The sequence below is a fragment of the Oncorhynchus masou genome, chromosome 31, assembly GCF_036934945.1.
Source record: "Oncorhynchus masou masou isolate Uvic2021 chromosome 31, UVic_Omas_1.1, whole genome shotgun sequence".
Classification (NCBI taxonomy): domain Eukaryota; kingdom Metazoa; phylum Chordata; class Actinopteri; order Salmoniformes; family Salmonidae; genus Oncorhynchus; species Oncorhynchus masou.
The window spans coordinates 72,425,600-72,452,299 of record NC_088242.1 but is presented as its reverse complement, the minus strand read 5'-3'; the positions used below and the strand labels follow the sequence as shown (position 1 = coordinate 72,452,299).

General features: G+C 42.7%; 1 protein-coding gene across 1 annotated transcript; it reads right to left on the bottom strand.

Annotated features, from left to right (window-relative positions):
- Nucleotides 1–26,700, bottom strand: LOC135525278 (alpha-2,8-sialyltransferase 8B-like). The gene is made up of 6 exons (XM_064952991.1): nt 26,317–26,700; nt 15,750–15,806; nt 15,146–15,289; nt 14,793–15,050; nt 2,855–3,148; nt 1–1,341 (listed from the first exon to the last, which is right to left on the bottom strand). Exons 1-6 carry the CDS (start codon nt 26,412–26,414, stop codon nt 1,056–1,058), a joined length of 1,137 nt encoding a protein of 378 aa, XP_064809063.1. The 5' UTR covers nt 26,415–26,700; the 3' UTR covers nt 1–1,055.

Genomic DNA, 26,700 nt, shown 5'->3' with positions numbered 1-26,700 from the left:
CTGATGAAGTAGATTTATTGTATAATTCAAAGGAATAATGAACAAAATTGATTATTGATAACTTAGTAGATCAATTCACATTCACATTGCCCTTGGAGGAAGTATTTATAAATGTTGTAATTACATTCATTTTAGATGACACACTTGCCATGTAAATGCAATAACATTTTCAGTCTTCTCATTGACAAAGAAGCAGTTTGCCTACCAACACCAATTAGTTTGATTTAACAATGAACAAAGCAACATATTTCTGTTTTAGATAATTTTCACAGGTTACTGTAAACATGTTTTCAAAATTATTCACTGCTCATGTCTCTTGTAGGGCAACAATATGAGCCCAAATTAGGCATGCATGATCCTACATACTGTCATGGAACTCAATTCATAGCTTCATAAATGTGTCCTGTAACAGTTTCATACAATGAAACTATTTCCTTTGAGATGTCTGTGTCTGATAGACATCAACTCAGAAAGAGGTCTTTTCCCAAAAGTGTATCGGTCATTTTGATGGCGATCTACACTGAGTGTACAAAACATTAAGAACACCTGCTCTTTTCATGACATAGACTGACCAGGTGAATCCAGGTGAAAGCTATGATCCCTTATTGAAGTCACTTGGTAAATCCACTTCAATAAGTATCGATGAAGGGGAGGACACAGGTTAAAGAAGGATTTATAAGCCTTGAGCCACGGATTGTGTATGTGCCAGTCAGAGAGTGCCTTTGAACAGGGTATGGTAGTAGGTGCCAGGTGCACCGGTTTATGTCAAGAACTGCAACCCTGCTGGGTTTTTCACACTCAACAGTTTCCTTTGTGTATCAAGAATGGTCCACCACCCAAAGGACAGCCAGCCAGCCAACTTTGTAGAAAACATTGGAGTCCACAATGGCCAGTATCCCTGTGGAACGCTTTTGACACCTTGTAGAGTCCATGTCCGGATGAATTTAGGCAGTTCTGAGGGCAGAAGTGTGTGTGTAGGGGGGGGCGACTCAATATTAGGAAGGTGATCTAAATGTTTGGTATACTAAGTGTACATTCCATGCTGCTTTTTTAGATTACATTCCTGCATCACAAGAGCCAGTGTTGAGTCGCAGCGCCCCCTGTCTGTGGAGTGAACTCAGTGTCCTGAACTCCAATGGCATAGTGTGTGGACTGGCATGGGATGTGTACTCATAGGTCAGGGTGTCATAGTAATGGTACTTGACTGGTTTCCCCTGTGAATCCCGAGGGAAAGGCCAGAAGCCATACAGATGGATCTCCTCACAGAAGCGAGTGGCCATGGTGTACATCAGCAGACCAGTAGTGGGTCTCTTGATCTGGACATTGTTAGTCAGCCAATACCTGACGAGGAAGAATAAAGAGGGAGAGTAAACAATCAAATGGTCCTTCAAGGCACCCAAGAGACTTGACATCTGAGAAAGAAATTTCAGATGTCTTAAGAAAAATGTATACAAATCTTAAGAATGTTTGTTTTAGGCTTGAACTATTTATCAGTGAGTGTTCACTGTTTTCCTTAATATCTGAAATTCTTTCTATATAATCTATTGAACTAGCATACACTTGTAAACACACCACGGTCCTATTGAATAAGCCCAAACAATAAGTACCATTCCCTCCCTATGTGGTGGCTTTCACTTAGATCTCTGGCTGGATACATGCTTCCTGTTTGGCCCTGTCCGGGGGTATCATTGGATGGGGCCACAGTGTCTCCTGACCCCTCCTGTCTCAGACTCCAGTATTTATGGTGCAGTAGTTTGTGTCGGGGTCTAGGGTCAGTTTGTTATATCTGGAGTACTTCTCCTGTCTTATCCAGTGTCCTGTGTGAATTTAAGTATGCTCTCTCTAATTCTCTCTTTCTCTCTCTCTCGGAGGACCTGAGCCCTAGGACCATGCCTCAGGACTACCTGGCATGATGACTCCTTGCTGTCCCCAGTCCACCTGGCCGTGCTGCTGCTCCAGTTTCAACTGTTCTGCCTGTGATTATTATTATTTGACCATGCTGGTCATTTATGAACATTTGAACAATCTCCACCCAGCACAGCCAGAAGAGGACTGGCCACCCCTCATAGCCTGGTTCCTCTCTAGGTTTCTTCCTAGGTTTTGGCCTTTCTAGGGAGTTTTTCCTAGCAAGCGTGCTACTACACCTGCATTGCTTGCTGTTCGGGGTTTTAGGCTGGGTTTCTGTACAGCACTTTGAGATATCAGCTGATGTACGAAGGGCTATATAAATACATTTGATTTGATTCGATTTGATTTAGGAGCCAGTGGATTCGAGTAGAGGAGCTGAATTGTGATAAGACATTGGGTCTGGGGCCACAAGTAACAAAGCAAGGTCCATCTGGTCCTCTGACTCATAGTTTGTCCCACCAGGACCTATAGATACTCTCCTAGCAGTAGACTCTCTAGACTTGCAGGTCAATGGGGAAGCGAAATGATGATCTATTTAAAGGGCATCTAGTAGTCAGAGAAGCAGAAGCCCAGGGGAAAGTATTCAGTTTGGCATACTGAGCATTTATCAAAAACCAGTATAGCTAAAATGTCATAGACATGCACTGCATTTCATTAGCGTTTTCCCTGCATTTCAAAACTTTTATTGCCCTTTCAGAGAAGATTCCAGGCTTTTTGCCTAACTATACTACAGAAAATACCAGTCCTGCTGTCCCTGTCAAACTGTCCTCCTTCTGCAAATCCAACAGCAGACAGAGAGGCCAGCAGCAGTAAGCGGCAGTAAGTTGGTCACCAACGGCCTTTAGAGTAAGTGTAATGCTGTGTTTAAAAATAGCAGGGGACCTGTGAACTGCTGCTAGATTAGTGCAGTGTCACAAAGAGCACACGTGTTCCCTCCTTGTCTTACCCTCTGACAGCATGGAGAAGGCGCAGGGAGGGGAAGGCGGTGTGCACATCCACCGTGTGCAGCAGGATGAGACGGATTGCCCACTCCACCCTCTCCTCTCCTCCCTTGGCCATGAAGGCTGGGATCCACAGCACGCTGCCGCTGAGGCCCCGGAGCCGCTGCAGGAAGCGCTCCTTCCACTGCTCACTGGCCAGGTCATGGAAGGCCCGCTGCACCACCGATGGGTTCATGGTCACCAGGTTGGTGCGCCGCCCCACATCCCCAGCATACTCCTCCACTGGCGCCAGGTTACATCTGCAAAGAGACATGCATATAAATTATTATGTTATCACTTCATCCTTTTGATTAGTCTGCCAGAAATATTGAGGTCAATACCCAGAAGTCATAAATTGGCCATATCCTACTGTCCTCCAGAAGCTCTAAACACCACATACACTCATTTGGGTAGCTCAGACATTGTTCAACCTGAATTAGGCACATAATCAGTCAGCTAAGAATAATCCCATACCAAACACACCTAGCTCAGGGTTGAAAACCTTAATTAATGTATGCCATGTGTCATGCTGCTGTGTATTGGTATGGCGTTCACAGAATGTTACTTGACTGACCTCAGTAAAAATGATTACTAAACAGTGCCAATGCACAGAGAGATAATGATCTAAAATGGAAAATCTATGAAAGTAGAATGTGAGGCTACTGTGTGAGAGCCAGAGGTGGGTGGAGCTGAGCACTGCTGTGAGTAGAGGGATTATCTCCCTGCCTGAATACCTCAGCAAATCCCTCATCACTCCCTCCCTGCTAACTGCCCTTGCTAAACCACATCTTTCTCTGCCAACTTATCCTGACCTGTCTTGCAATTTCCATGTTGATCTGACACTCCTGCAGCAAGGGGGTTCCACCATATACAGTGCCTTCGGGAAGTATTCATACCCCTTGACCTTTTCCATATTTTTTTACATTACAGCCTTATTCTAAAATGGATTAAAACAAACGTAACTCAGAAATCTAGACACAATACCCCATAGTGACAAAGCGAAAACAGGTTTTTAGAAATGTTTGCAAATGTATAAAAAACACGAAACAGAAATACCTTATTTACATAAGAATTCAGACCCTTTGCTATGAGACTCGAAATTGAGCTCAGGTCAAATCAAATCAAATCCACATAAACATGGTTAGCAGATGTTAATGTGAGTGTAGTGAAATGCATGTGCTTCTAGTTCCGACAGTGCAGTAATATCTAACAAGTAATCTAACAATTTCACAACAACTACCTAATACACACAAATCTATGTAAGTAAAGGGATGGAATAAGAACACGTACATATAAATATATGGATGAGTGAAGACCGAGCAGCATAGGCAAGATGCTGATGGTACAGAATAGATGGTACAGAATACAGTATATACATATGAGATGAGTAATGCAGGATATGTAAAAATTATTAAAGTGGAATTATAAAAGTGACTAGTGATCCACTTATTAAAGTGGCCAATGATTTCAAGTCTGTATGTCGGCAGCAGTCTCTCTGTGTCAGTGATGGCTGTTTAAGACAGAAGCTGTTATTCAGTCTCTCGGTCCCAGCTTTGATGCACCTGTACTGACCTCGCCTTCTGGATGGTAGCGGGGTGAACAGGCTGTGGCTCGGGTGGTTGATGTCCTTGATGATCTTTTTGGCCTTCCTGTGACATCGGGTTCTGTAGGTGTCCTGGAGGGCAGGTTTTTTGCCTCCGGTTGTGTGCGGTGCAGTTTCCGTACCAGGCGGTGATACAGCCCAACAGGATGATCTCAATTTTGCATCTGTAAAATGTTTGTTTTAGGGGCCAAGACAAATTTCTTCAGCCTCCTGAGGTTGAAGAAGCACTGTTACACTTTCTTCACCAAACTGTCTGTATGGGTGGACCATTTCAGTTTGTCCATGATGTGTATGCCGAGGAACTTAAAACTTTCCACCTTCTCCACTGCTGTCCCATCGATGTGGATAGGAGGGTGCTCCCTCTACTGTTTCCTGAAGTCCACGATCATCTCCTTTGTTTTGTTGACATTGAGTGAGTGGTTGTTTTCCTGACACCACACTCCAAGTGCCCTCACCTCCTCCCTGTAGGCTGTCTCGTCGTTGTTGGTAATCAAGCCCACTACTGTGTCGTCTGCAAGCTTGATGATTGAGTTGGAGGCGGGCATGGCCACGCAGTCATGGGAGGGTTAAAACCTTTTTGGGATAGGGGGCAGCATTTTCACTTTTGGATGAATAGTGTGCCCAGAGTGAACTGCTTCCTACTCTGTCCCAGATGCTAATATATGCATATTATTAGTATTGGATAGAAAACACTCTGAATTTTCTAAAACTGTTTGAATTATGTCTGTGAGTATAACAGAACTCATATGGCAGGCGAAAACCTGAGAAGATTCCAACCAGCAAGTGGGTTTGTAGTTTTTCAAAACTTGGCCTACCGAATACACCGTGTCTATGGGGTAAAGTTGCACTTCCTAAGGCTTCCACTAGATGTCAACCGTCTTTAGAAACTTGTTTCAGGCTCTGGTACAAAGGAGGGGGATATGGGAGCTGAATGAGTCATGGGTCTGGCAGAGTGTCTCCGGTTGGAACCTTATTGATGATTTATGTTAAAAACATCCTAAAGATTGATTCCGTACATCGTTTGACTTGTTTCTACGACCTGTAACGGAACTTTTCGAGTTTTTGTCTGGACGTAGTGCTCGAGCCTCACGAAGATGGATTACTGGGCTGAACACGCTAACAACAAGTGGCCATTTGGACATAAATTATGGACATTATGGAACAAATCATTCATTTATTGTCAAACTTGGATTCCTGGGAGTGCCTTCTGATGAAGATCATCAAAGGTGAGTGAATATTTACTTCTGTTGACTCCAACATGGCGGATATCTCTTTGGCTGGATTGGGTTCTGAGCATCGTACTCAGATTATGCCTTTTCCATAAAGTTGTTTTGAAATTTCACTCCGCGGTTGCATTAAGGAGAAGTCTAATAATAAATAATAATAATAATATATCCCATCTATCTTTAATTCTGTGAATAACACTTGTATCTTTTATCAATGTTTATTATGAGTATTTATGCAAAATCACCGGATGTTTTGGAATCAAAACATTACTGCACGTAACGCACCAATGTAAACTGAGATTTTTGGATATAAATATGCACATTATCGAAAAAAACATACATGTATTGTGTAAAGTAATGTCCTATGAGGGTCATCTGATTAAGATCATCAAAGGTTAGTGATTAATTTGATCTATATTTCTGCTTTTTGTGACTCCTCTCTTTGGCTGGAAAAATGGCTGTGTGTGTTTTTGTGACTTGGCTCTGACCTAACATAATCATATGTTGTGCTTTCACTGTAAAGCCTTTTTGAAATCGGATATGATGGGTAGATTAATAAGAAGTTTATCTTTCATTTGCTGTAGTTGACTTGTTAATGTGTGAAAGTTACATATTTCCCAAAAATATTTTGGAATTTCGCACGCTGCCTTTTCAGCGGAATGTTGTTTAGAGGTTCCGCTAGCAGAACGCCTGCCCTAGAAAAGTTAACATGTTTAAATGTCTTACTCACATTGGCCACGGAGAAGGAGAGGGGGCGCAGTCCTTGGTAGCGGGCCGCATCGGTGGCACTGTATTATTCTCAAAAAGGGCAAAGAAGGTGTTTATTTTGCATCCTGTTTCCAGGATTCATCCTTGAAATGTTTCTACAACTTGATTCGAGTCCACCGGCGATAAATTCAATTGATTGGACATGATTTGGAAAGACACACACTTGTCTATACAAGGTCCCCATGTCAGATCAAAAACCAAGCCATGAGGTCGAAGGAATTGTCTGTAGAGTTCCGAGACAGGATTGTGTTGAGGCACAGATCTGGTGAAGGGTACCAAAACATTTCTGCAGCATTGAAGGTCCCCAAGAACACAGTGGCCTCCATAATTCTTAAATGGAAGATGTTTGGAACCACCAAGACTCCACCGAGAGCTGGCCGCCAGGCCAAACTAAGCAATTGGGGGAGAAGGGCCTTGGTCAGTGAGGTGACTAAGAACCCGATGGTCACTCTGACAGGGCCTTTATGGTAGAGTGGCCAGGCGGAAGCCACTCCTCACTAAAAGGCACACAAGATTCTCTGGTCTGATGAAACCAAGATTGAACTCTTTGGCCTGAATGCCAAGCATCTCGTCTGGAGGAAACCTGGCACCATCCCTCTGTGAAGCATGGTAGTGGCAGCATCATGCTGTGGAGATCTTTTTCAGCGGCAGGGAGATTAGTCAGGATTGAGGTAAAGATGAACGGAACAAAGTACAGAGAGATCCTTAATGAAAACCTGCTCCAGATTGGTCAGGACCACAGACTGGGGTGAAGTTTCACCTTCCAATAGGACAACAACCCTAAGCACAAGTCTTTGAATGTCTTTGAGTGGCCCAGCCAGAGCCCGGACCTGACCCGATCAAACATCTCTGGAGAGACCTGAAAATAGCTGTGCAGCAACGCTCCCCATCCAACCTGACAAAGCTTGTGATAATCTGCAGAGCAGAATGGGAGAAACTCCACGAATACAGGTGTTTCATGCTTATGGCATCATACCCAAGAGGCTGTAATCGTACATCATACAACTCGAGGCTCATCATACAACTCGAGGCTGTAATCGCTGCCAAAGGTGCTTCAACAAAGTACTCCGTGAAGGGTCAGTTTCTTATTTGTAATAAATGAGCAGAAATAAACAGTTTAGGGGTTATTGTCGTTATGGGGTATTGTGTGTAGATTGATGAGGGAAAAAACAATTTAATACATTTTAGGGATAAGGCTGTAACCAAACAAAATGTTGAAAAAGTCAAGGGGTCTGAATAAGGCACTGTATAGGTCGTTCTACGAAATTAGTGCCTTTTGTGTCCCTTTGATATTTTAAGTAGAATTTGTGAACCAATACTGAATTTTAAAAGCCTGTTTTATTTAATTGAAGTGCCCTTTAATATAGACCACATGGAGAATTCAATAAATCTGATTTATTTTTATACAACTAAAGGCTTGCTAAAGTGCCAAAATTCTGCATTTTGACATGTCCCTCCATCAACTCTGTGTCACTCCTAGGAACATTTCCACTCACTTAATACAAAAAAGATTCACCGTTATTGTAAAGTCCTAGTTATTTTGTTTCCTTGACAAAGTCAGTTCTGAAGAGTATTATTTATTTCATGTGATTAGTGATTCATTAGTCTGTCCCTCATTTTAAGGTCAACCCTGTTACGCGAACTGAACTTTTTAATATGGTGAAACTATTCCTTTTAAAATATTTTATTCAAAAGAAACATTGAACATATAATAGTCAAATCATAGTGTAAAAGCAAATGTTTAAAAAACAAACATTTTCTGTTGTTTTTTGGTGAAAACTAAGCGGGTAGAGCATACCACATCAACCCTGTTAGAGATAGACAGGCTAGAAATGTACTTCTTTGTGAACCTTGTATTCAATTTCCACTCCTTGTTGCACACAACAAGCTTCCATTCCCATTGTCACATGGGGATTTATGGCTGATTTAAGATGAAATCGTCAACCCTATTACAGTCAACCATGTTACTTTATTTGGCACTTAATATGTGATTACTATAGCCATTGTTTTTTTAAATTCAACTTCTTGAGATGGGAAAACTTGTTTTTTTATTAAGGTGAACATGTTCTCTTTATGACAAAATATTTTTTTAACAAGTTACACTTCTCAAAAGGCACCTAGTTGGTGGACCCAGAGGCATATGGCTTTCAGTGACATGCATTCATGGTTGCCAAGGGAAGCCAGGTTCCCCCAAAAAATGACCAAGAAAAAACCATACAATTATTTATCTTTCATCTCTCTGTGTTTCAACAATTATCTTAAATTCGCAAGAGGCTGACTCATGCTGTCTGGTCCAAGAGTATGACATCATTGCCGTCCGTAGTATTGAATGCAAGGGAATTCAGCGAGCATTTGGCCTCCCTTGATAATTAAACAACAAAAAAATAATAGCCAATCAGCATTGAGCTGAACTGAGTGAGCTGAACTGTGAATGGTCCTGGCACACCAAAAAAAGTGTCAAGGGAAGCCAGTTTGGATTTGGCTTCACTCCAGTCACATCACATTGGGAGCATACGTCACTGACAGAAACTCGTTGTGTTGAGCATCTCATTCTGTTGTTGTCCTCTGATGGTTTGCTAGCTAGCTAAAATTGTCCCTTTCCTAAACTAGCCATGGATGGAGATACACCGGAGGAGACGGCTGCTGTTTTACGGTTCCCTAACCTATTGTGTGTCCAAAATGTTTCTGCCACCGTCTCTTATGACCGAAAAGAGCTTCTAGATATCAGGGCAGCAATTACTCACCCCCTACTGGAAACATATTTTTTCTTTAATGAGTAGGACGAAAAGGATTTATTTCAGACGCCCGACAAGGCCCTCAACCCGTCTTTCTGAAGAGAAAGAGACGGAGACATCGGGGACGTAGGTCTGGGTGCGATTTGATCTGACGGCAAGTGGGTAATCTGCCTTTACCATCCGTCCTATTAGCCAACATACAATCATTGGATAATAAAATAGATGAATTATGAGCAAGTATATCCTACCAATGGGACATTTAAAAACGGTAATATCTTATATTTCACGGCTGAACAACGACATCAAAAAAATACAGCTGGTGGGTTTTACACTTTTTCGGAAGGATAGAACAGCTGCCTCTGGTAAGACAAGGGGTGGAGGTTTGTGTATATTTGTAAACAACAGCTGGTACATGAAATCTAAGGAAGTTTCGAAGTTTTGCTCGCCTGAGGTAGAGTATCTCATGATAAGCTGTAGACCACACTATTTACCAAGAGAGTTTTTTATCTATATTCTTCATAGCTGTCTATTTACCACAACAAACAGGAAAACGCTCATCCAGAGGCGGCGCTCCTAGTGGCCGGGGACCTTAATGCAGAGAAGCTTAAATCCATTTTACATAATTTCTACCAGCATGTTAAATGTGCAACCAGAGGGGAAAAAACTCTAGACAACCTTTACTCCACACACAGAGACGCTCTCCCTCGCCCTCCATTTGGGAAATCTGACCATAATTATGTCCTCCTGATTTCTGCTTCCAAGCAAAAACTAAAGCAGGAAGCACCAGTGACATGCTCAATAAAAAAGTGGTCAGATGACGCAGATGCTAAGCTACAGGACTGTTTTGCTAGCACAGACTGGACTATGTTCTGGGATTCTTGCGATGGCATTGAGGAGTACTCCACATTTGTCACTGGCTTCATCAATAAGTGCATCGATGACGTCATACCCACAGTGATGTATGTACATACCCCAACCAGAAGTCATAGATTACAGGCAACATCCGTACTGAGCTAAAGGCTAGAGCTTCTGCTTTCAAGGAGTGGGACTCTAAACCGGAAGCTTATAAGGAATCCCATTATGCCCTCCAATGACCCATCAAACAGGCAAAGCGTCAATACAGGACTAAGATTAAATCCTACTACACTTGATGGCTCCGATGCTCGTGGGATGTGGCAGGGCTTGCAAACTGTAACAGACTACAGAAAGAAGCACAGCCGCAAGCTGCCCAATGACACTAGCCTACCAGACAGGCTAAATTACTTCTATGCTTGCTTCAGGCCAGTAACACTGAAACATGCATGAGAGCATCAGCTGTTCCTGACGACAATGTGGCCACGCTCTCTGTAGCCGATGTGAGTAAGACCTTTAAACAGATCAACATTCACAAGGCCGCATGGCCAGACGGATTACCAGGACGTGTACTCCGAGCATACGCTGACCAATTGGCAAGTGTCTTCACTGACATTTTCAACCTGTCCCTGACTGAGTCTTTAATACCAACATTTTTCAGGCAGACCACCATAGTCCCTGTGCCCAAGAACACTAAGGTAACCTGCCTAAATGACTACCGAAAATTGACTACCGAAAAGCTGGTCATAGCTCACAACACCATTATCCCGGAAACCGAGACCCACTCCAATTTGCATACCGCCCCTACAGATCCACAGATGATGCAATATGTATTGCACTCCACACTGTCCTTTTGACCAAGACAAAAGGAACACCTATGTGAGAATGCTATTCATTGTGTCATGACGTTGGCTTGTGGGTGAGGTTTATGACCCCCCCCATAAATACCTTTCTCCCTTTCCTCTCTCTTGACTACGAAGGATTCTTGAAAAGCCTTTGTTAAACATATAGTCTGGGAACATAAAAAGTTGGGGGGAAAGGAACCATATTTCGGGATTGCAGCCAGTTGAAAATATGAGTTGGTACTTCAAATCAAATTTATTTATATAGCCCTTCGTACATCAGCTGATATCTCAAAGTGCTGTACAGAAACCCAGCCTAAAACCCCAAACAGCAAGCAATGCAGGTGTAGAAGCACACCTTCTAGTGTGAAATAAGTACTTAATGAATATGATGCCAGATCAGTTGGCGTCTGAGACATTCCTACTAATGATAGGATGACATAAACTGTATCTTGGAAAGTCTACACATTATAGTTATCAAATTCACATGGAATTGTTGTGCAATTTAAATGTTTAAATATGAAACTATTTGTGAAAAGATTAAATGTAATTTTAGCTTCCAAATGAGAGAATTGGGTTTTCATAAGGTTAAAGCTCTGCTCACTCAGTGGCCCCACCCATGTGAAGAGACATTGGTTATAAACTATGAAACACGCCCTTCTCTCCCCTCCTTGATGAAAATGTAGCTTTCTGTTCCGAGGACGTTAGGGCGACAGTCCTACATTTAAAAGGGCTCAGATAATAAGCTGTTCCAAGGACATGTGGACTTGAGGTCCCCATGTTGAAAGGACAAAGGCCACCTACAGAACTAAGCCAACCTTAGAGAATCTAACGAAATTAGCATCGAATTTCAATGTGAAGGTGACGACCTACACCCCGGAAGGATGAATTTCGACTATACCAGCCAGAATATAGCATGAGCTTAAAAGTATGGCAACTTCGTATGAACTTTGAACTCTTATTCACTCCAGAAGTGATACCTCCTAGCCGTTGAGTTAGCAGCAGTCGCTAAACGTGGGCTAAGAGAAGATGGACAGAGTAATTCTACCAAGCTCCAGTTCACCACTAGACAGTCTTCAGAGGACCAGAGATCCATGCTGGACAACACGGCCTCCCATCTACCGAAGCGCAGCTCAGAGTAAATATTTCTTGCATTCTCCTTTTTCAAATAGCCGATTATTTAGAATGCATAAGATTCTGTATTTACGATAGCATAGCTTCTCCCTTTGTTACTCAGTCTTCCTGCTCTTTCACTCAAACCCAACCTCCTCTCTTTGTGTAACCAGCCGTCGTATCTGTTCCGTCCATCAGGGAAATTTTCTTTATGACATAATTTGTAATCAATGTATGATCCATTCTGTGTGATTATTTAGTAAATACATAATTAAACTACATTTTGCATTGCTGATTCAACTTGTTAGCCAGGGTTCGTGAAGACCAAGAATTTACAACTTTCAGATGAGACTAAACAAGGTGACGATTACATATGGACTGCTATTGATGTAAAAGATTACCAGGTCATTATTTTCTGGTGCCCCGACTTTCTAGTTGATTATCTACCTGATTAGCTTAATCAGGTAATATTAATTACAGATACATAATTTTATAGAATAGCAGACTCCAGCAACACTAGTCATAGACTGTTCTCTCTGCTACTGCACGGCAAGAGGTACCAGAGCGCAACTTAATCCGGCATAGCCAAAGACACGACAGTTGACTACAGCTCAGCGTTCAACACCATTGTGCCCACACAGCTCATCACTAAGCTAAGGACCTAGGGACCTGTAACCTTTATTTTATTTTTTTACTTATCTATTTTTTACTCAACACTTATCTTTCTTAAAACTGCATTGTTGGTTAAGGGCTTGTAAGTAAGCCTTTCACTTTAAGGTCTACTACACCTGTTGTATTTGGCACATGTGACAAATGCATTTTTATTTTTTTATTTTTTACTTGATAGGTAATTTGGACTTGTGGTTTCACTTAATTCTGCATACTGGGCAATGATTATAATGGCGATTCTGATCCAACCATAACTTCATACATTGTGCCCCTGGCCTGAGAGGATGGAAGTTCAATATACATGTAGAGCTAAATGTAGAAGGCTAATGTTAACTAGCTAACATTTCCCATGAAAGGAAGTTAGGCTAGCGAGCAAGCTTTTTAGCCAGGTAGTCTAAGACAACAAAATATGAAAGTGTGTACCATGACGTTTCTTCAACATGAAAGAGAGGAGGATGGCATTGGCATTTCTCTACAAGTAGGGAAAGTCAACATGTTTTATCTACTTGCACGAATGCGCACACATACACACACACACACACACACACACACACACACACACACACACACACACACACACACACACACACACACACACACACACACACACACACACACACACACACACACACACACACACACACACACACAGAAATCAGAGCCATGGACAGTCACATAATATTTAGCTTTTGTTGATCGGACTTGTTCGGGTTTTTGGTATATTGGAGTTGGTACTGTATTAGACTAAGAATAGGTGATTTGATGATGTTGAAGTTGAAATGGTGCTGGAATAGTGGAGGCAGCTCCTGTTTTCTTTGTGACTTGCGGTAACTCTCCGTGGTTCTAAATCACTAGTTGTTTCGTGGTCCAAAAATTGCGTAAACATTAACTTACTTGACCATGCTGTAGGTAATGTAAATGTTTGTTACATGCAATAAGCTTTGTGCACTTCACCGGACAGAGCTTGCTCTCTGGTTTTGTGATGAAACAAAGATGGTTGAATTTATTCTGCCACTGTGTCTTCTTATGGCCTCTGCCTTAGGCCTATAAATCATGGTAGCAAGGCATATGAACTGGTTATCAAGCAAACAATGCAATTATCACATCACATAGGTTGTAATATGGCTTTTTTTCTGGCTGGCTTCACCAGTAATATTACCCACGCACCGCTGCTGATGGCTCTGCATATCCAGAGGATGGTAGATTAATGACATTAAGGCCCTGTAATAACAACAGGGGTTGCAGCTGAAGTCACAAAAATCCCACCCCAATGTAATGAGTCACAATCATTGCACAGGAATCAAAAGATCAGTGATATGCTATGATTTTCCATCCAAACAATCCATGTACTATTGATATGGTTTCACATATTTCCCAATTCCCATTGATTAGTTTAATCACACTGCCTTGCCGTACTGGCGACACAGTAAGGCAAACTGGATCTCTTCCCCCTGTAACATTACAATTCATAGTTGTACTTTGTTGTTACTGACAGACAAACCGATGAGTAGCAATAAATAACCTACTCCCAGAAACCATTTGCTGACACACTCGCACAGAGCAGCACTGACGGATGGTTTCAGACAGACATTCTCCCCTGGTACACGAGTGTAGCAGTCATAGGAACTAACGGCAGTGCTTCTCTAAAGCACCTCATTAAATTTTGGGTAGACAGCAGTAGCTTTTTAAAATGTCACATTTACCCAGAAGGAATGTAATTGCTGTAAGTATTGCTGCTCATTTCTAAAAGTCTGTAAATCATCAAACAAACTTGAAGGTCAAAAAAGTAGCGGGTATTTCAAAGGTGTGGACAATGTGTGTTCTCGCTCAGTGGCATTGATTCCTCAAGGTGAAGTATTTGTTCAATCCAAGGGACTGTGCTTACATAACAGTTATATGAGTATAAAGATGAATAGTGCTTTTATAGAGAGAGACTCATTACTATCCTGAATATTCCACTGAAAATGCAGCAATAAATTAACTCATAATTCCCTTTATATGAGAAGATTGCTTAATTAAATGGAGATGCCTTAACACATTACTGAAAATCACCTGTATCAATTCAATTTATGGAATAGCTGTTATGGGAACCTCACCTGATTACAAAGTCATGGGAGTCTATCTCTGGCCCACAGCTGCTATTGAGTAGGATCCCAGAGTTCCCTACGATGGCACAGCTTCTGTGGTGCTGGTTCTTCATGGGGGATGCAGTGGGTAGCAACCGGTACAGGTTCTCTGAGATGTTAGTAGTGCTCTGACGGTCAAAGATGTAGTGGATGACATCTCCAGGTTTCAATGTGCCCTTCAGAATAGAGATGTCCCTCTCTGGGTCAAAGAACCCCAGGATGTTCTTCCTATAGATGGATGAAGGTCATCCATGAAGGAATACCCAGCTTATGGGAGTGTGAGACCTAATAAAGACCAATGCAGAAGAGGATTGTATTCCTACCTGATGAGGCTGGAGAGGGATCTGTTGAAGGTCCAGTTATCTGAAGAGAACCTGGTGGCATTCTTCAAGCCTGAAGGAGAAGCAGGACTCTTTTCCTCCCCTTCATTGCCTAAAGGTGTAGGATTGGCTTTCACTGCTACATTTCTACAACAGGACAGTGAGGCATCCATTAGAAATGAAAGGCAACATGACTTTGATACATGTGATATAAGAACTCATATCATCACTTGAAAAAGCAGTGTGAATGAACAACGATGTCATGTGTGTAAGTAAAGCCATCCAATGTGTAATGAAAGCCAGTCAATTTCACGTCTTCATTAATGTGATACTTATTTTCAAACCCCAGGGAAGTTCTATTTGTCTATCACTTGCACACCTGAGAATGTACATCAATTGGGTGATTTATTAATAATTTAAATTAGATACACACAATTCTGTAATCCACTGCTGATATGTTCATGTGTATTAAGTCTGTTAATTATTTTACAAGTCTGCAAGCATAATGGCTCAAAGGGGAAAGCAAATAAAAGGCTAGAATAACAGACTTGATGAGTATTATAAAACCAGAAGGCAATGGAAGAAGGAGCAGGTCAGCCTGACAAACCTGTTGGGCTTCGGGATGAGGCTGTGCAAGTACAATGCTCTGGAACCTCCAATATTCCTAGACCAACGAAAAAGTTATTTTAGCCACTATCAGAATAATTCATCATATGATTTTCAGATGAATGGAATCGTGCAGAACATGAAATGTGAGGGGCAAGAGGTGGTTTAATCAAATTCCAGGCATCACATATAATTCAGGCTGTCAGAATATCCATGGCTATGCTCTTAATGTGTATTCAGATGAGCAGTAGGCTCATCACATTGACATGAACGTGAAAGAGAAGAGCATGCATCAAAACGCAGTCAGACTGTGAAACAGAACTGTTGTTGGTGTAACACTGATACATGAGTGCTGAAGGCCATTCATGTCGTAAAGAAGCATGTGAGAAAAATGTGTCATATGATCCCTGGTAGAGCTAGGTACCTCAATGTCTCAGGTATCTTATGTATACACCTGAGGGGAAAAGGAGGACATGCCAAATGATCTACCAATCTGGCTGTTACCGGTGCGTGTGAGTAGAATACGACCAATTAATCAGAATGGCCGATTAATTAGGGCCGATTTAAAGTTTTCATAACAATCGGAAATCTGTATTTTTGGACACTGATTTGGCCGATTTTGTTTTAACTAGGCAAGTCAGTTAAGAACACATTCTTATTTTCAATGACGGCCTAGAAACAGTGGGTTAACTGCCTGTTCAGGGGCAGAACGACAGATTTTTACCTTGTCAGCTCCGGGATTCAATCTTGCAACCTTACATTTAATTAGTCCAACACTCTAACCACCTGACTCTCATTAAACTCCACGAGGAGCCTGCCTGTTACGCGAATGCAGTAAGAAGCCAAGGTAAGTTGCTCGCTAGCATTAAACTTATCTTCTAAAAAACAATCAATCAATCATAATCACGAGGTAACTACACATGGTTAATGATATTACTAGTTTATCTAGCGTGTCCTGCTTTGCATATAATCGATGCAACGCAGGGGGATGATTTAACAAAAGCGCATTTGCAAAAAAAGCACAATCGTTGCACGACTGTACCAAACCATAAACACCAATGCCTTTCTTAAAATCAATACACAGAAGTATATATTTTTAAATCTGCATAGTTAGCTAAAAGAAATCCAGGTTAGCAGGCAATATTAACCAGGTGAAATTGTGTCACTTCTCTTGCGTTCATTGCACGCAGAGTCAGGGTATATGCAACAGTTCGGGCCACCTGGCTCATTGCGAACTAATTTGCCAGAATTGTACGTAATTATGACATAACATTGAAGGTTGTACAATGTAACAACAATATTTAGACTTATGGATGCCACCCATTAGATAAAATACATAACAGTTCCGTTGTCACGACTTCCGCCAAAGTTGGCTCTCCTGCCCGTTCGGGCGGTGCTCGGCGGTCGTCGTCACCGTCCTATTAGCCACTACCGATCCCTTTTTCGTGTATCTGTTGGTTTTGTCTAATTGGTTTCACCTGTGTGTTGTTTAGTTAATTAGTGTCTGTATTTAATGTAGGTTGTCCCGCCCTTGTTTTGTGCGGGATTGTTTATTTTGTCATTCATTTTTGTCTGTCGGTGTTTTGTGTTTCTTATTCTCCGGTTAGTCTGTTATCCTGTGTTGGATAATTTCACCCTGTGTGTATTTGGGTTGACTGTGTTTATTTTGTTCACCGGAGAATAAAACTTTTTATCGCATTCTACTCTCTGCGCCTGATTCCACCCACCTTGATTAGACGTGACATCCGTATTTCACTGAAATAACAAATGTTTTGTTTTCGAAATGATGAGTTTCCGGATTCTACCATATTAATGACGAAAGGCTCGTATTTCTGTGTGTTATTATGTTATAATTAAGTCTATGATTTGATATTTGATAGAGCGGTCTGACTGAGCGGTGGTAGGCAACAGCAGGCTCGTAAGCATTCATTCAAACAGCACTTTAGTGTGTTTTGCCAGCAGCTCTTCCCTGTGCTTCAAGCATTGTGCTGTTTATGACTTCAAGCCTATCAACTCCCGAGATGTGAAATGGCTAGCTAGTTTGCGGGTGCGGTCTAATAGCGTTTCAAACGTCACTCGCTCTGAGACTTGGAGTAGTTGTTCCCCTTGCTCTGCATGGGTAACGATGCTTCGAGGGTGGCTGTTGTCGATGTGTTCCTGGTTCGAGCCCAGGTAGGGGCGAGAAGAGGGACGGAAGTTATAGTGTTACACTAGCAATACTAAAGTGCCTGTAAGAACATCCAATAGTCAAAGGTATATGAAATACAAATGGTGTAGAGAGAAATAGTCCTATAAATACTATAACTACAATTTACCTTGGAATATTGAAGTCTCATGTTAAAAGGAACCACCAGCTTTCATATGTTCTCATGTTCTGAGCAAGGAACTTAAATGTTAGCTTTTTTACATGGCACATATTGCACTTTTACTTTCTTCTCCAACACTTTGTTTTTGCATTATTTAAACCAAATTGAACATGTTTCATTATCTATTTGAGGCTAAATGGATTTTTATTGATGTATTATATTAAGTTAAAATAAGTGTTGATTCAGTATTGTTGTAATTGGTCCTCCAATAATCGGTATCGGCGTTGAAAAATCATAATCGGTCGACCTCTACTTGTGAGTCTGGATAAAGAGGTGTAGTTGGTCAACATTGCTTAAACATCCTCTATAAATCTTGTATAGATCAACCCTGAATGATATACAATCTGTACACTATGAGCAGCATGGACTACTGCTCAAGACATTGACCATTATTGCCTTTTATGACAGCAACATCAATGTATTAAAAAAAAGACGATTAAGTCGGCTAACATATCTGCTTCAAAGTCCCAACTCTCATGGGGTTTATAAAACCATAAAGCTCCAGAAATTAAATTAGAGCAAGCACACAGTACTCTAATACTACGGCTCCATTATCTCCAAAAGGATGTTGCAAATTGAGTGTGTCTCAATTAAGTATGTACAATTGCATCTTGAGTCAGTTATTACAGAGGCAAGTAGAATCACTAATATGCCAGGCAGCAGACAAGGAGCCAGGAGCATTCAGTCTGCTCAAATGAAGGTGACAGGCCTAGCTGTGCTATCTAGGGAGCAGCACAACTATTCTATTGTTCTTGGAGTGGAGAGATGTTCCAATATAGGAAAGCTCCTTCATGAAACAAACAGTTGTAATTAATATGTTATTACTCTGTAATTACCACATACACATGATTATTATTATTATTATTATTGATATTACCACCATCATTTTGTAATAAATACCTGGTCATCTCTGTACTGTAACATAAAGTGCTACAGTACCAACTGTTCCAGGTACTTAACATTTACAGCCACAAGAAGCTTGATTCTTGTTCTATCAGAAGGCAGAACTGCTTCAATAGTTGTATTTGTGTAACATAGAAGAGTCTTCTTTTGCAGGGCTCAGTTATGTCTGTGCCCAAGATACCAAAGGTAATCTGCCTAAATGATTACTGCCCCGTAGCGCTCACATCGGTAGCCACAAAAGGTGTTGAAAGGCTGGTCATGGCTCACATCAACACTATCATCCTGGAAACCCTAGACCCACTCCTATTGGCATACCGCCCCAACAGAACCACAAATGATGCAATCTCAATCACACTCCACATGCCCCATCCCATCTGGACAAAAGGAACACCTATGTGACAATGCTGTTCACTGACTACAGCTCAGCATTCAACACCATAGTGCCCACAAAGTTCATCACCAAGCTAAGGACCCTGGGAGTAAACACCTCTCTCTGCAACTGGATCCTGGACATCCTAACGGGCCGCCCCTAGGTGGTAAGCGTAGGCAACAACACATCTGCCATGCTGATCCTCAACACTGGGGCCCATCAAGGGTGCGTGCTTAGTCCCCTCCTATACTCCCTGTTCACCCACGATGGCATGGCCAAACACGGCTCAAACACAATCATTAAGTTTGCTGACAACACAACAGTGGTAGGCCTGATCACCGACAACATCGAGACAGCCTATAGGGAGGAGGTCTGAGACCTGGCAGTGAGGTAAGACAAAGAAGCTGATTGTGGACTACAGGAAAAGACGGGCTGAACAGACCCCCATTAACATCGAGGGGACTGTAGTGGAGTGGGTCAAGACTTTTAATTTCCTTGGTTTCCACATCACCAACTAACTATCATGGTGCAAACACACCAAGACAGTTGTGAAGAGGGCACCACAATACCTTTCCCCCTCAGGAGACTGAAAAGATTTGGCATGGGTCCCCAGATCCTCAAAAAGTTCTACATCTGCACCATCGAGAGCATCCTGAACGTTTGCATCACCGCCTAGTACATCCATATCCATCTTCTATCCACACATCCGCTCGGCATCCGACCGTAAGACACTACAGAGGGTAGTGCGTATGGTCCAGTACATCACTGGGGCCATGCTTCCTGCCATCCAGGACCTATATACTAGGTGGTGTCAGAAGAGGGCCCAAAAAATTGTCAAATACCCCAGTCACCTAAGTCATAGACTGTTCTCTCTGCTACCGCACGGCAAGCGGTACCGGAGTGCCAAGTCTATGACCAAAATGCTCCTTAACAGTTTCTACCTCTAAGCCATATGACTGCTGAACAATTCATCAAATGGCCACCCGGACTATTTACATTGACATCCCCCCACCCCTTTCACACTGCTGCTACTCGCTGTTTATTGTCTATGCATGGTTGTTTTGCCCATACCTGCATGTACAAACTGCCTTGACTGGCCTGTGACCCTGCACATTGACTCGGTGCCGGTGCCCCCTGTTTATAGCCTCGTTATTGTTATTTTAATGTGTTACTTTTTATTTTATTTTTTACTTTAGTTTATTTATTAAATATAACTCTATTTCTTGAACTGCATTGTTGGTTAAGGGCTGGTTAATCATTTCACGTTAAGGTCTACACCTCTTGTATTCGGCACGTGACAAATACAAATTGATTTGAAAGGGAACTGTTCATTTTGTCTCCAGTCTGTTGCTCTCAGTAACAAATCAAACAGTAATTTTCTATCCACACATCCACCCACCAAACAGCCCTGTATACCATAACATGACTGGAGCTGGAGTGCACACAGGATACACTGAAGTGTTGACAAAACCACCAAGCGCATGCCATTTGTCAAGAAGCCCTGGGGTTCCTCAACTCAGCCTGATGATGCAATTGATTCAAGGTTTGATGTGGAAAGCAAAATGGGCTTCCAAGTCTTGGGCTGGTTCCTTTTGATACAATGGTCTGGTCTATTGTGATAGAATGTCTTCTAAAATAGTGACTATACACAGTTTTTATTATGAAAGAGCAATAGAATTAGAGCAAAACCCAGTTGACACAGCTGTTAGAGAGTTCAGTATTATGCAGTGGAGAGAGTTAACAGTGTAGAGTTACACCTGAAACTATCTGATTACCAGTCCATTCTCTCCATACTAGGTAGCCTACTTTTGATCCCATGTGTTAGGACTCCCCTAGTTTTGTAGCAATTATTCCATCCATGCACCCCATAAGTAAAGTGCCAAGATTACACACACACACACACACACACACACACACACACACACACACACACACACACACACACACACACACACACACACACACACACACACACACACACACACACACACACACACACACACACACACACACACACACACACACACACACACACACACACACACACACACACAGGATCTGAAGGTAGTCCTTCAAGATACTGGAGCCTACTATATAATGCATGGAGGCTACACTGCAGACAAATTGGTCTTTGTAGATCCAGGTATAGAGTGTCTGTTGAACATCTGTCATCAATTGCATTAGGCTATTATACTGGGATATCACAAAAGTATAGCTAAAGTGAAAGGTTCAATTAAAAATGCAAGATGTACAGTAAAGAAATAGGAGTAGAATGTGTCAACAAATGGACAGAGGTTTGTAACATTGAAATGGACACAATTGAAGAGTTCATTTCCAAAACGTTATATCCCCCAATTCTTCACATTTGTGTTTTTCATTAGACATTATTGCTTATGGGTACCGTCATGTGTGTGTAAAATATTACTGTTCTCAGATTTTTTATTCATAGATTTTAAATGTGTATAATTGTATTTTTTGTTGTTGCAAAAGGCTATATATCCATTGTTTAGCTAACATGGTCCAAGCACATCAAGACAGTTGTCAAGATGACAAAACCTATTCCCCCTCAGGGGGCATGGATCCTCAGATCCTCAAAAGGTTTTACAGCTGCACCATCGAGAGCATCCTGATGGGTTGCATCACTGCCTGGTGAGATCTTACAGGAAAAGAATGCACATGGGTGGACCTTCTGATCAGAGGAAGAATGTTGAGACAGAACAGCACCACCCCGGTGTCAGAGGCGTCCACCTCCACGATGAAGTCCTGGGTCGGGCTGAGTAAGGACCAGAGCGGAGTTGAAGCAACGCTTGAGTTCCAGGAATGCTGCCTCTGTCTCAGGAGTCCAGTGGAACAGAGTGGAGGTGGAGGTGAGAGGTGCAGCCAGATGGCTGTAGTTGCGGATGAAACGTCTGTAAATTGTGCAAACCCCAGGAAATGCTGTAGCTGCTTCAGGTTGGGGGGCGCAAGCCACTCTGTGACTGCCAAGACCTTGGCAGGGTCCATACGTAACTGTCTCTGTGCAATAATATAACCCAGGAAAGACTGTGAGGCAGCATGGAACACACATTTTCAGCTTTAACAAAAAGCTTATTCTCCAACAGCGGTTGAAGAACTTGGCTGGTGTTGCTGGTGAGCCTCAGGATCCTTGGAAAAAAATCAGGTTGTCATCTAAATAGACATAAACGAAGTGCCCAATCACGTCCCTCAGCACGATTGACTAGGTTCTGGAAAACAGCAGAGGCGTTAGTCAGACCAAAAGGCATGACCAAATACTCAAAGTGACCCAGTGGTGTGTTGAATGCAGTCTTCCACTCATCCCCCTCTCTTATGCGGATAAGGTGGTAGGCATTCCAGGGGTCGAGTTTGGAAAACACTGCGGCACCTTGGAGGGGAGCAAAATCAGAGCTGATGAGGGGTAAGGGGTACTTGTTCTTTACTGTGATATTATTCAGCCCACGGAAGTCTATGCATGGCCTCAGGGACCCATCCTTCTTCTTCACAAAGAAAAACCCAGCACCCACCGGAGAGGATGATAGCTTGATAAGTCCTGTAGCCAGAGAATCCTGGATGTACTTCTCCATAGCCTATTGCTTGGGGCAAGAGAGGTTAAATAACCAGCTACTGGGCAGAGGAGCTACAGGCTAGAGGTCAATGAAGCAGTCGTACGGCCGATGAGGCGGCAGAGACAGGGCGTGGTGCTTACTGAACACAGGAGCTAGATTGTGATACTCTGGAGCAACTGATGACAGGTCCGGAGGTTTTGGAATCGACTGGGGCACAGACAAGGCAGGGGCAGAGCAGAATGTAGACAATCTGAGTGACAAAAGGAACTCCAAGTGGTTACCTTTCCGGTGGTCCAGTCAATCTGTGGGTTGTGTAGCTTTAACAATGGATGGCCAAGAACCAAGGGGGAGTAAGGACAGTCGATTATGTGGAAATGGATCTTTTCCTGGTGGTTTCTAGAGAGACACAGGTTTACAGGGAAGGTCCTCTCACAGACTAGGGCGAGGAGCTGTCTGTTGAGAGAGTTGCATCGAGAGGTGAATCGAGTGGGACAGTGGCCAGGCCCAACTGAGTAGTGACACCTCGGTCCATGAAGCTCTCTTTGGCGCCCGAATCCATGAGAGCAGACAGACGGAAAGCCTGGCTCTGCCACACAAGGTTGCCTTCAAGCAGGGGTCTGGGGGAAGATGGACAGGCGATTTGGCTCAACAGTATATCCCCCGCTACTGCCGAGCCCCCTCTTTTGATGGACGCAGAGAATTAGTGGAGACAAAGTGACCAACCTGGCCACAGTATAGGCAGCTCCTAGCACCGATGCGCCGCTGCCTTTTTCTGGAGAGACGGGCCCGACCGAGCTGCATGGGTTCAGGATCAGGAAGAGCCTTGGAAAGGGATGCAGTCGGAGAAGGCGCTGAAGCAGATGTTACGGTGCACGCAACCCTACCTACTCTCTCCCTCCATCGCTCATGGAGACAGTTGTCAATGCGGGTGGCGAGAGAGATGAGTACATCAAGTCCATCCGGGTCATCCCTAGACACCATCTCATCCTTGATGGTCTCAATGAGTGCGCTCTGGAATGCTCCCTGAAGGGCCTCCTCATTCTAGCCACTCTCAGCGGCGATGGTGCGAAACTCACATGCCATCTCAGCAACACTAAGGGCCTTGACGGACAGGAATCGTTTAGCGGCATCCTTACCGCAGACCGGGTGGTCGAAAGACTTTCTTCAACTCTTCCGTGAGTCTGGAGTAGGAGAAGCAGATGGGGGACTATCTCTCCCACACCGCCGTGGCCCAGGAAAGCGCTGCTTCACGAAGGCAGCCAATCAGGAAGGAAATCTTGGTCCGTTCACTAGCATAAGAGTAGGGCTGTTGCTCAAATACTAGTGAACATTGTACTAAAAAGGCTCTGCAAGCTCTGAGGTTGCCATCGTGGCGCTCGGGAGTCGGAACAAACGGCAAAAGGCCTTGGGATTGGTTGTGAGCTCTGGGCGAAGGTTTGGCCCTGTAGGTTAGACAGGCTGCGTGAAAACACCTTGATGTGCTCCAAAAGGGCTTTCAGGGCTTGGTCATGTTGCTCAAGCAGGGCGCCTTGGCCAGCGAGGGTTTGGTGGAGAGGATCTGAGAGCTGGGTTCATCTCTTTGGCCAGATCGTACTGTTTCGCAGAGTGGAACAGGGAAAACAAAGAGCAGACTCAGACGAGGAGACTGGGATGAAGTAACCAAGGTATTTATTGAAACGGGGAAGATGGAGTGCAGGCCAGGGGAAGCTTGGGCAGGTTGCAGGAAACCAGGTGTGAAGGCTGAGGCTGGAGTGAGAGGGGAGAGGGTAAGCAGGGCAGGAGGGGAATCCAAGGCAGCAGTAGAGTGGAGAATCCAGGGCAGAGTTGCAGTATGAGGAGACGTGGGACTGAAGACAGGAACCAGAGTCAGAGCGGGCAGAACTGCAGCTGAGAGGAAAACCGTGTCAGGCAAGGAAAACAGGCACAATCACACAGAGAGAGAGAGGGAGAGAGCACTGGGGGAGTGGTGGCAGTTTAAGGAGACACAGGATGAGCAGTAGAGGGCGTGGCAGGAGAAGATGTAACACTTGGTATGGCAACTGCCTGGCCTCTGGCCACAAGGCACTACAGAGGGTAGTGCGTACGGCCAAGTACATCACCAGGGTCAACCTTCCTGCCACCCAGGACTTCTATACCAGGTGATGTCAGAGGAAGGCCCTAAAAATTGTCAAAGACTCCAGCAACCCTAGTCATAGACTGTTCTCTCTGCTACTGCATGGCAAGCGGTACCGGAGCGCCAAGTCTAGGTCCAAGAGGCTTCTAAACAGTTTCTACCCCCAAACCATAAGACTCCTGAACAGCTAATCAAATGGCTACCCAGACTATTTGCACCCCACCCCCCTCCCCCATGCTGCTGCTACTCTCTGTTATTATTTATGCATAGCCACTTTAATAACCCTACCTGCATGTATATAATTACCTCAATTACCTCGACACAGATGCCCCTGCACATTGGCACATTGACTCTGAACTGGTACCCCCTGTATATAGCCCCGCTATTGTTATTTACTGCAGCTCCTTAATTTTTTTTTTTTTCTTATCTCTTACTTTTTGGGGGGTATTTTCCTAAAACTGCATTGTTGGTTAAGGGCTTGTAAGTAAGCATTTCACTGTAAGGTATACTATACCTGTTGTATTCGGCGCATGTGACAAATACAATTTGATTTGAAATAAAAATGTTTCTATCCTGTATATTTGACTGTGATACTTTATGTGGTTGTCTCACCTATCTATTTTAAGATGAATCCATTTACTGTAAGACGTTCTGGATAAGAGCATCTGCTAAATTACTAAAAGGTCAAATGTAAATGTTTTACATACAGATCACATATTACTGTATTATTACAAAAAAATAATAATAATATTGACGTCACAAATGTATAATTTGGTACATTTCTTCATAAAAAATGTAGTTATTTAAAACCTAGCAGTACTACTCATTTATTTGAGCGTTAAGCTGATATGTAGCATTTTGCAAAAGAAACCATCAAGCAATAGATTTTAAACAAATACGTCTGTCATTGAACAACCCCATACCATGATTAGATAGTGAAAAAACACACTAATCTCTTTCATAATATCTTTAAACAATAAAAGCTAATTTACCATTCAGAAAATGTATAGCGTTTTGAAATGAAACTCTGCAAATGTATCCTAACAGCCTACAGCCTACTGGAGAAATGTTAACGTTGGAGGAGCACTCAATGTCTTCTAAAGTTCTCCTGAATGAGTGACGATAACGCAGCATCGAAAACAAATTGCACAAGATTCAATTTCTTTGAGTAATGCAATTTCACATCTAGATAAAACGTTTTTAGTGCAACAGAAATCATGAACAAAACAAATCAGAAACACCGCTATACTTACCCAATTTCTTCCTGGACTTCAGCAATATCAGCAATTATTAGAAATATAACCAGCAGTGTTACAATTCCAAACATCAATGTTCGGAATTCTAACTGCATGACTGAGAAGGCTGCAGAACTAATCCAAGCGACACAAATCTAAAGCGATTGAATACATTATCCTTTTAATCCTTGAAATTGATAGATTTTACTCAATTATCTCTACCATTATTATTCAATGTTAATCTTGAACGAAGACCATTTGTCTCGTAACAAATCCCAGGTTGATATATTTTCATAACGTATTTTTTTCTCTTCCTTTTTCCAAACGGCAGCGGCACTGTTTGCATCCTCACCTCAATTCCCCAGTCAAACTTTGAAAGATTGTGTTTGAAACTACTTTGCG

Coding starts and splice junctions, on each gene's coding strand:
- LOC135525278 (XM_064952991.1), bottom strand. CDS start 26,414: ATGCAGTTAGAATTCCGAACATTGATGTTTGGAATTGTAACACTGCTG. Junction 15,807..26,316: donor GAAGTCCAGGAAGAAATTGG/GTAAGTATAGCG, acceptor TCGTTGGTCTAG/GAATATTGGAGGTTCCAGAG. Junction 15,290..15,749: donor CTCATCCCGAAGCCCAACAG/GTTTGTCAGGCT, acceptor GTCCTGTTGTAG/AAATGTAGCAGTGAAAGCCA.